Source organism: Ceratotherium simum, chromosome 1, assembly GCF_057802395.1.
Source record: "Ceratotherium simum simum isolate JZ-2026a chromosome 1, ASM5780239v1, whole genome shotgun sequence".
In the NCBI taxonomy this organism is placed as follows: Eukaryota; Metazoa; Chordata; class Mammalia; order Perissodactyla; family Rhinocerotidae; genus Ceratotherium; species Ceratotherium simum.
This window is the reverse complement of record NC_141900.1, coordinates 81,246,510-81,257,840: the sequence shown is the minus strand read 5'-3', so window position 1 is coordinate 81,257,840 and position 11,331 is coordinate 81,246,510. Positions and strand designations below refer to the sequence as shown.

General features: G+C 37.6%; 1 protein-coding gene across 1 annotated transcript in view; it reads right to left on the bottom strand.

The window, feature by feature from the left end:
* LOC101401271 (hyaluronidase Ccc Hy-4-like) overlaps window positions 1-11,331 on the bottom strand; it is a 70,816-nt gene continuing 59,485 nt past the window's right edge. The window contains exons 2-4 of the mRNA XM_087430268.1: window positions 8,804-9,755; window positions 4,455-4,544; window positions 1-447 (exon numbers count right to left, since the gene is read on the bottom strand). Coding sequence (XP_087286394.1) covers window positions 1-447; window positions 4,455-4,544; window positions 8,804-9,724 — 1,458 coding nt within the window. The 5' untranslated portion in view covers window positions 9,725-9,755. The remainder of the gene's footprint in view (window positions 448-4,454; window positions 4,545-8,803; window positions 9,756-11,331) is intronic.

Here is an 11,331-nt window from a genome sequence, read left to right as displayed (position 1 = left end):
TCAGTATTTCAAGAAAAAATTGACATTGTAGTAGGGGGTAAAAAAATTCAACAGAATCTCAGATAAGGTCATGCTGAGAAAAACTGATAAATTAAAGTTTGCCACAGGAGCCTTATTCTTCTCTCTCAGGAGATCTGAAGGGTGTTGCTGGCAAGACTCTCCATGCCAGCCGTGATAGCAGTGACACACAAATGCATTCTGCATGTCCTTTATTGTCTTCAGCTTGTTGATTGGAGAAGTGATGTATTTGAAGCTCTTATTTAGGACGTATTTCTTACTGCTGCTTTCAGGCATATGCAGATAGGAGGGGGATTCAGGTGTTTTTCGAACACATCTTCCATTATTGTTACATAGACTTTGACTGCAGAGTTTGGCTGCAGATGTAACATTAACAGCGTAATGGCCCAATGGCCCTTGAATAAATTTTCGCACAGACAAGCAGGCCTCCTGTAGAAAACAAGAGGTCTATTTAGATCACTCTCAAAATGTGATTCCATTATCCAGATGGTGTTAATGGCTGAAGTTTTGTATTTGGTAAGGCTGAGGAGAAAGATCCATGTCTTTGATTAGGAATATTATGAACTACGCATTTCATATCATTCCAAATGTGGAAGATGATTCCACATTTTCCCACTAGAGACTACTCCTTAATATAGAGAGATATTTGTAGTAACACTTTAACAAAATAATAATTCATATGGGATGGGTTTTTTTTTATTTAATTTTAATTGTGAAACATTTTCAACGTTGATACTTACAATATGTTAACATCAGGTCAGATTTTTCTAAGACTGCGAAGTTACCTCGTCTTCTCCCTACCTATGCAGAGATAATGGTTCTCCTGAAGTTGGGAGGTAGTCTTTGCATCTACGCTTTTATAACTTTACTACATACATATGTCATTATGAGCAATATATAGTGTTATTTTGTGTTTTTAAACTTTTATATTCATTTATATCATTTGGAATATTTTATTTTCTGCAACTTGCTTTTTAAGCTTAACATTTTCTAGAGTTTTTTTTTCATGTTGATACTTGTATCTCTGCTTTTTTCATTTTAGTTCTGGATCAGTATTTCATAGTATAAATATACCATACTTCATTTATCCATCAGTCATGTTGTAGGAGGTATAATATAAAAGATCATTATTTACAGCCAAATGCACAAGTCACTTGTACTAGCATATAGTGGTCCTCTGTTATCCGAGGGGGATACATTCCAAGACCCCCAGTGGATGTCTGAAACTGGATAGTACCGATCCCTATATACACTACCTTTTTTCCTGTACATACATACCTATGATAAAGTTTAATCTATAAATTAGGCACAGTAACAACAACTGATCAACAACAATAACTAATAATAAAATAGAACAATTATAACAATATACTGTAATAAAAGTTATATGAATGCAGTCTCTCTCTCAAAATATCTTGTTGTACTGTACTCATCCTTCTTTTTCTTGTGATGATCTGAGATGATACATACAATGCCTACGTGATGAAATGAAACGAGGTAAATGACATAGGCATTGTGACATAGTGTCCTGGGCAAGACGGAGCAGGATGGCGCAAGATTTCATCATGTTGCTCAGACTGGCTTGCAATTTAAAGCTTATGAATTGTTTATCTCTGGAATTTTCCATTTACTATTTTCAGACCACAGTTGACCTCGGGTAACTGAAATCGCGGAAAGTGAAACCATGGATAAGCAGGGACTACTGTATCAAGTCCAACGATAGTAAGTAAGGTTGTCTCCCCACAGGTCTACCTTTAGGTGTCATTGATGTGTCCAAACTTTGGGCTTTAACACTAGGACACATTTCCACCTATTGATGATCACACTGCTGCTAGGATGGGCTAGCCTAAGTGAAATGATGTCATCAGCTAACCCAGAAGAATCTGGCTAGAATCTTGATAAATGCCTGCCTTGATCCATATAGGAAGGACCATGGGAAAATCCTAGTAGATTCATTAATTACATGAATTGAGTTTTCTATTAGTGCTTCAATTATTTTAATCAATATTAACACTAATACTTAATTAAATTCGAATTAATTTAAAACAGTAAGATGTTTTCTCAGTAAAAAGAGGCCGTTTTATTAGTGAATCCATCTAGTAAGGATTTAGGGGGTTCAAATAGAAAATCAAAGACAGAATAAAGCTCCTGATGACAGGCAGTTGAACTAGGTATCACTCTGGGAAATAAGTTCTGAAAATCCTGTGTGTAATATTTTTGTTCCAGGCACATTCAGTCTAGGCCGGCCTCCTTTTATATTTAGGAACAAATGCTATTTTTAGTCAGGACGAGACTCCTTGTCTGAGGCATCTGAGAGGTTTCCAGGACAGATGAAATAAAAGAAAAACAAGCAAACTATTGAACAGAAAAAGAAAGAAAGAGGGGGGCCAGCTGGCAGCATAGCGGTTAAGTGCGCACACTCAGCTTCGGTGGCCGTGGGCTGGGGTTTGCGGGTTCGGAGCCCGGGCACGCACCGAGGCACCACTTTGTCAAGCCGTGCTGTGGAAGACGATCACAGATGTTGGCCCAGGGCCAGTCTTCCTCCAGAAAAAAAAAGAGGAGGACTGGCAACGGATGTTAGCTCAGGGCTAATCTTCCTCACAAAAACAAAAAAGAAAGAAAAAGATTGAGGGGAGACTGTTATAAAAGACAGCATAGAACACAGGTAAACACAATCAAGTTCAACTTGGGCATCCCCTGTTCTGTCCCAGCCCTCTTCCTTGAAATACCTTCTTCACTTAGCTCCCAGGATATCACACTCCTGGTTTTTTCCTACCTCACTGAAGGCTCCTTCTTAGTCTCCTTTATAGCTCCTGCTCATCTTCCCTGCCTCTTAACACTGGAGTGGCCTGGGCTTAATTCTCGGACCTCTTCTCTTCTCTAGCTGTACTCTCTCTGGATAAACTCATCCCATCTCATTGCTTTAAATAGAACTCCCAAGTGTGTACTTCCCAGACTCCATCCCTGAACCGATCGTATACCTACTGGACCTCTCCACTTGGATGTCTCACAAGCATTTCAAACTTAGCACACTCCAATCTGATCTCCTAATCCTCCTCTCAGCCTGCAACTCTGGCAGCCTTCCCCATCTCAGCATATGCCAACCCCCTCTTTCCAATGCCTCAGGGGCAAAACCTTGCAGGTACAAATTCTGTGGGGGATGAGGGTGTGTCTAACCAAATCTCAGCAGCCCCTCATGCGAGAAAGAGCCAGCCCCTATGTGGCAGCCATGCAAGAAGACCTTCAAGAGACAAAAATAATTATAAATGCCACCAAATAAATAAAAATTACATTGCCCACTTTGCTTCCTCCCCAAACCAGTCTCCCACACCCATCCTTGAAGTAAATGAACAAAGTAATTGACCGTACTCCTCTTTCCCATACCTTAGAGCCAAGTTTGGGGTATAGGGAAGAGGGGAGAGAAATTTTAACCTGGATAATAATAACCAACACTTACGTGGCACTCACCATATGCCAGATACAACATTTTTAAGTGCTTTACATCTATTAACAATGTAATTCTCATAACAGCCCTATGAGATAGATACTATTATTCTCCCCACTTTACAGATAAAGAAATTGTAGAGTGAGTGACTTGCTCAAGGTTACATGTCTAGTAGGTGACAAAAAGTGAGCATTGGAACCCAAGCAGTCCAAGTCCAGGCCTCCTGCTCTTAACAACTCCATGGTACTGATTTGTGTTATGACCAATGAGAGAGATACGGCTGTTCTTATGTTTTATGACACTAGATGTTTTAATACTCAAATGGGACTATCTGTTAATACCTGAAAGTGAGGAACAACCGTGATCTCAGAATTTTCACTTAGGCAGTGAGATAGGCAACCAATAGAGCATGTTCCAAGTCAGCTGTGGAAAAATAATAGTGATCTTGTGTGTGCACTACTGTGAAAAGTAGATTGGTAATAAACTTTTATATACATATGTTTTTCCTACCACGAACATTTCTATCATAGGTAATCAGAAAATAAAGAACCGTTTTTGGAGACGCCATCCTCCTTGGGGTGGATGAAATAATATTTATTTTTTAAATGTAGTATTCTTTTTCTTTTGTCACATATATATTATATCATTTAATTTACCACAATTCCTGTAGAGTAGGTTTTATTTCAGTACTTTTATTTAGATGGAGAAATTGAGACTCAGAGAGGTTAATTAACTTGCCCAGCATTACACCCCCAGAATGTAAACACTGAATTCTCGCTTAGGGTGGTCTGATTGGAAAGCTGGTGCTCTTTCCACGCCTCTACTAATCATAGTAGGTGCTCAAACAATGTTAGTCCCTGTACTCTTTTTGAACTTCATTAAAGTCAAGTGAGCAGATAATCAGCAACCATTTGCCTCTGACATGCAACAGTAAAATAAAAAAAAATATCTAGGATATATTCAAGATGCTGACAGAGAAATCACAGCTTACCTTTGAATCAGCATATTCATATCCTCCCCACAATATTATTCCTGCTGCCCCCAATGCAGCGCTCTCACCGATTGTATATACTAAGTCCTCCTAGAAAAGAGAAGTACCTCAAGTAGTTTCTGCCAAACCAAATTTAGTCATTGACAATTCAATCATAAGACTCAACCCATCAACTGTGGTAAAGAACACATTGATAATATTATCTTTGATACTAAAACAAAGGACTATAGAGCAGAATTGGAAAAGGCAATTCTGCCTTGGATACTTACACTTATTTGATAAATATGTATGATGTTCCAGGCAATAATCTAGACACTGAGACCATAGAAATGAAATAGATTCCAGTTCCTGTCTTTGAGAAAGTGCTTTAGTGTGGTGGTTGAGACAGACATATAAACAAGTAATTACAGTATAATAAATTAAGCTCTATATTAGCACACACAAGACATATACGGATTGGAGCAAGTGCTTAATGCTTCCTGGAAGAGTCTGGGAAGGCTTCCTTGAACAGGTGAAATTTCAGATTGATCTTTGGAAATGAGTATAAATTCACAATACAGACTAGAGAGAAAAGAGTTTTATGTCCAGTAGGGAGAATAAGAGCACAGGCTCATATGTAGGAAAAAGCACAATCCATCCGGAGAACTGCCAGTAACTCTTGTGGTAAAGCACAGGAGATTTAGGGAAAAACGAGGCCCCTGAATCCTTGTATATAAACAGGATCCAAATGCAAAGAGTCTTTTATGCTGTTTTAAAGTATTAGGACTTAACTACAAAAAAGTTTCAGTACTATAAAGCCACCAATTTGCAACTTTAATAGATATTTTTGGCTGTCATATAAAAAATGTACTGGAGGGGGATGTCAAGATGGTAGGCAGGGATGCCAATTAGGAGATGATGGAAACTGCTCAGTGAGAAATGATGAGGGCCTCAGCAAAGGCAATGTCAGTCCTTGTAAAGCAGAAGGGACAAATTGAAGAGTCATGTGGAAACTAAGATGGATGAGTCTTAGTTACCTATTGGATAATGGAAAGAGAAGGGAGGCATCCAAGTGACTTTCAAGTTGGGTGACTAAGGAGATTATAATTCACCAAGATGAGAAACTGAGGAGGTTATGTTCCTGATTATAGACCAAGAGCAAAGAAGCAGGGAATAGGGAGAGATGAAAGATAGAGGAGATGATTGATGGTGCAATCTGCATTCTTTCCTTCCCTGCAAGGTGTGGAAAATCAGAGATCCTGTGCAAAGGTGGAGTGTTCAAAGACGAGACTGAGAAAATGGCCATGCTACAGCAAAGCTTTCCTGCATCATAGGAAGGCTCCAGTAACGCTAGCACTTGTGTTCTGCAACTTGTCTAAGTAACACACAAGAAAGGAAATCATTCTTCCATTATACTAACTAGTATCTCATTCCTTAAATATAAATCAAGTCTCTTATTTAAACTGAGGCACTTCTGAAAGAAAATATCAAGCAGAGTTGGTTTTAAATGATTTCATTGAAAAGTTATGTTATTTAGACAGTAAGTGAGAAACAGCCATACTGTTTGTTGATATGTGAAACATGGAAGGCAATAGGATAATATTAAAACACTTCAACATAATAATACTCAGGTAATTCTATAGTTTTTGGCGAGGAGGATATGTGGTCTATTGATTTCTGAAGTAGAGCTCGGAGGTGATACTTATAACTGACTTCTAAAATCTAATATTGCAAAAAATGGGAAAGTTATGAACAAGATCTTCATTAAAATGTGGCTCATCTCATTCTCTCATTTTCTATCAAGACAAACTATGTGGATTATCATTATTTTCTACTATTATTATTAACAATATATCATGCCTGGGGGCCGGCCCCGTGGCGCAAGCGGTTAAGTGCGCGCTCTCCGCTTCGGCGGCCCGGGGTTCGCAGGTTTGGATCCAGGCATGCACCGATGCACTGCTTATCGAACCATGCTGTGGCGGCGTCCCATATAAAGTGGAGGAAGATGGGCACAGATGTTAGCTCAGGGCCAGCCTTCCTCAGCAAAAAAAAAAGAGGAGGAATGGCATCAGATGTTAGCTCAGGGCTGATCTTCCTCAAAAAATAAAAATAAAAAAAATAACATATCATGTCTGACACATTGTAGGCACTCAATAAACAATTTTTTTTTAATTTTTTGTTTATTGCAGTAACATTGGTTTATAACATTGTAAAAATTTCAGGGGTACATCATTGTACTTCTATTTCTGCATAGATTACATCATGTTCACCACCAAAATACTAATTACAACCCATCACCACACACATGTACCGAATTATCCCTTTCACCCTCCTCCCTCCCCCCTTCCCCTCTGGTAACCACCAATCCAATCTCTGTCCCTATGTGTTTGTTTATTGTTGTTATTATCTACTACTTAATGAAGGAAATCATACGGTATTTGACCTTCTCCCTCTGACTTGTTTCACTTTGCATTATACCCTCAATGCCCATCCATGATGTCACAAATGGCTGGGTTTCATCATTTCTTATGGCTGAGTAGTATTCCATTGTGTATATATACCACATCTTCTTTATCCATTCGTCGCTTGATGGGCACTTAGGTTGCTTCCAAGTCTTGGCTATTGTGAAGAACGCTGCAAGAACACATGGGTGCATGTACCTTTACAAATTGGTGTTTTCAAGTTCTTTGGATAAATACCCGGCAGTGGGATAGCTGGATCATATGGTAGTTCTATCCTTGATTTTTTTGAATAAATAAATATAATCTAGTCTTTTTTCCAAAAGGATTTGAGAAAGTGACATGATTTGAGACATCTGGTATTTGAGGAATAACTTCTTAAGAAGACTTTAGTAGATGGCTGATGTCTTCAAATATCCAGACAAGTGGTTTTGAAAGAAGGATTTGATTTATTCTATGTTGCACCAGAAGGTAGAATTAGAAACTAGTGGTATGAAGTAATCCAGAGGCAGAGGGGATTCATACTCAAGAACCTTCTAGGATTTAATACTGTCTCCAAACGGCAGTTTTCCTTCTGGAATAGGGAGAGCCTTATTAAAAAGTGCTAAAACAGAGGCTAAGTAAGAAAGAATCCATGTTTGGACGAGAAGTGGATTGGATACCTCTGAGATCCTCCAACTTTTTGTCATGATACTTTGATTCTCTTTTTTTTTGTTGAGGAAGATCAGCCCTGAGCTAACATCCATGCCAATCCTCCTCTTTTTGCTGAGGAAGACTGGCCCTGAGCTAACATCTGTGCCAATCTTCCTCCACTTTATGTGGACGCCGCCACAGCATGGCCTGACAAGCAATGCCTCAGTGCGCGCCTGGGATCCGAACCCGGGCCGCCAGCAGCAGAGCACGCGCACTTAACCGCTACGCCACAGGGCCGCCCCCATACTTGGATTCTTTTCCTTCTAAACTTATTGAACGAACATTCCATTTTGAATAACACTGAGTAATCCTACAATGATAGAAATGTCAAGTTTAATTAACAGTGTTTGGGTCAATAGATTTTATTCTGAAATATTTGAGAAAGAATTGGTACCGCTTTTAAATGCCTTTATCTCAAACATAAGTGGTCTAAGAAGGTGAGCTGTGTATTGTCTATCCAACAGCCCTGCTTCTGTGTTGGGTACTGGAATAACAGAATTGTGGGATCACAGATATGGATAAAGATTTAAAGGTTTCTTATCTAGCCACCCATCCAGTGATTGAATCCCTACAATAATATCCTAGCTAAATGACAACTTAGCTAAAGCTTGAACACTTCCAAGTGTCTGCAAACTCATTGCCTTCCAAACAAGCTCATTCCCACATCTCTGTGCTTCCTACATTGAGTTAAGTTTGACAATAGCTGTCTGTTTATATAAATCACTTTTAATGCCTTGACATTAACCAGCAGATCACATTGTAGACTCTTAAAGATAGAATCAACAGAATCTATGTTATTTTTCAATTAACTTAATCAATTAATACATAAAAATACAATATAACAAAAAATGTGGTTGGTTAGTAATTTACCCAAGCTCTATTTTGTATGTTTTTGATTTGGAAAATTGCTGCTACTCTTTCATATTAAAAAGCTGATTTTGAAATTTTCCCCGGTTAAAATTAATCTATCTGTTACATGATTTAACTCAAGTTTAGCAACTGTTCTGCAGGAAACCCCTATAAAGGTTAAGCTTGTAAGAATCATCATCTAAAAACTCTAAGTAAACATCTAATTGTCAGTGACACTGTTTCAGAATTGGCTTGACATTTGAAGAAATGTATAAGAAAATAAGCATCTTAAAACATTTTTTCCTAGACTTTATATAGTCATTCTACTAAATTTCCATTTTATCTGTGAGTGACTGTACTTTTTCTTACCTGTGACAAAGCTTCAATGCTATGCAAATAAAATGGTCTGGAAAAAATAAAAACTGGCAAAACATAGTCAGGTCTAGCCTTTTCAGCAACTCTCATGGCTTCTCTAACTCGATAATGAACAAATTTCAAAGCATTTAAACTTGAATTCAATATTCTATCCAAATATATTGAAGTGTAAAGTGCGGTGCTTTTTTCCCATAGCCACTGGAGTTGGTCATTGAGGAAAATTTCATCATTTGGGCATTTACCTGTGTAGATCTGTGGATTTACCCTGTAATCATAATTGTAGCAGTCTGGATAGAGATAAAAGCCCCATAAACATTTTGGTCTCATTTCTAAAGCCAGTGTGAGAGTAGTGTTCATAAAACTCCTTCCAGCATTTTCAAATTCCTGTTGGGCAACTGTTTTCACTTTCATTTCTGACCAATCAGGATGGTGGTTTCTAGCGAAGGTTAGGGAGTAGTTTTTATATATCATTCTATTGCCCCAATTTCTATCCCATTGGGGTTTCCAGCTTTCCCAGTCAATGACAACAAGACCTTCTGATCTCCACCAAGGGACAACTTTTGCAATGTCATCAGCAGTCTTCCTAAGGTGTCTAGAAAGGCTCATATTCTGTGGTATCCCTCCATTAAAGGGTTTTCCATCTTGAGAGAAATAAGGGTAATACCCTAATTCATTTGGATAAATTATGGCAATTGTTGACCCACTCTGAGTCTCTAAAGGATTTGATATAATATTAAACAAGTGAAGATTCAGATCCACGTTGAAGAAATGTTGACACTGCATTGTTGGGGCAGCCCAGAAAATGTTGAAAGGTTGGTTCTTGATCACCGGAGGCATTGCTGGCTTGAGGGCTGAATGAGTGGACTTGGTCAAGAGCAGCAGCATTCCTAACCATGCCACCCACGGGTTACACATGGCTTATAGTTTTCACCATTACAGTAGTCTCCTTAAAAACAAAAAGGGGAAAAAAATTAGACAGGATGGAGTCAAATATCCCTTTAGTTTTATACTACACAACGAATAGCATATCAAGTAAACTCATGGTGGTGTTTAAGCTGTTCTTTAAGTGGAGACCAAGTTTTTTTAAAGATTTATGAGGTTTATTGATATCTAGGTGTAAATTATAGTTTGATCTGAACGAGGAAGAAAAATAAGGCTTTTTTTAAAAAACTTGAAATGTGAAAAAAAAAAATTCAGTGAATAAAACTAAAGTAAAAATTTTCACACAAATCCTGAGCTATGCAAACTCTATCTGCTAGCTGTTCTGTTTTTAATTTCCTATAATTCTGACAACATTGACCTAAACCATCCTGTACTGACAAACATTTAGTTGTAGGGGAACCAGAAAAGAAAGTATAAATGGATTGCTACGTCTCCTTATTGATTACTGGAAAAGTGACTCCAAGGATATGCCCTATTAAACATTAACAAATATTGGCATTTTAACAAATATTTAATGGAATGAAAAGAAATAACAAATGGTACTAACAATAAGTAATACCTTGCTTACCATTTGAAATGCACCAACCTCAAAGATTTTTCTGTTTGCTTGTTTTTAAAAGACAGCAATTACCCTTGGAATTAGCGCAGGCTGAAATAGAAAACAGATTGCTATGGTATTTACCTGCTGTTGATTATGGATTTGGTGCTATCATCTTCTGTTAGGTATATAAATCAGCCTAAAAACCTGTTAGTTCTTTAAATCCATGATTTTTCCCATGAAGAAATTGGACTATATTTTCAGTAGTTAATTTCCAAATGAAACTTGGCTCTTTAAGTCCCTTCGAAATAGTCAGTTGAACCAAAAACTGCCAAAGAATCTTCCCAGGATACAAAAACAGTCATATAATTAACACATTCCAGCCAACAAGATCTCATCCTGAAAGCAGTGTGGTTGAAGTTATGTATCAAAATTATTTTATCATATACATATTTTTTAAAATAAAGGAATTTAAAAATAAAATAAAGGATGTAATAAACGCAGTATCTTTCTAAGAGTCATACGTTACTTTTTATGTAGTTCTCAAAGTCTTTATTTAATATATTAAATGCAGGAATAGATACCAATCAAAATCACATTTTAACTCTTGCGACATAACACCCCAAGTTTGTAAAGAAACTTGACTAAGTCATAGGCTCTCTGAACATTGAATTTTTAAATCAACAACTGTGAATGATGATTTACTCTTTTAAATAAATTAGATATTATTGAGACAATTGACTTCATGAGGAATTTGTGTTATGGCACCAACCGGAGGAATCACTAAGTCAACAGAAATGACTCCACCCCTTCACTCTTCTTCAACCATGAGATCTTAATGTGATGCCCCACCCCCGCAAAAAATCACAGTAACCCTTCTTCTTATCTTTGTCTGGAATTTAGGGAAAATGTAAGAACACCCACTATCCCTAAATATTACTCTTTATGTCCCTCTTCTCATGACGGCATGTATGGTATATATGTATATATGTCATAATTTAATAAATCATGACACCTTGGAAAAACTCTTTGTTAAATGTCA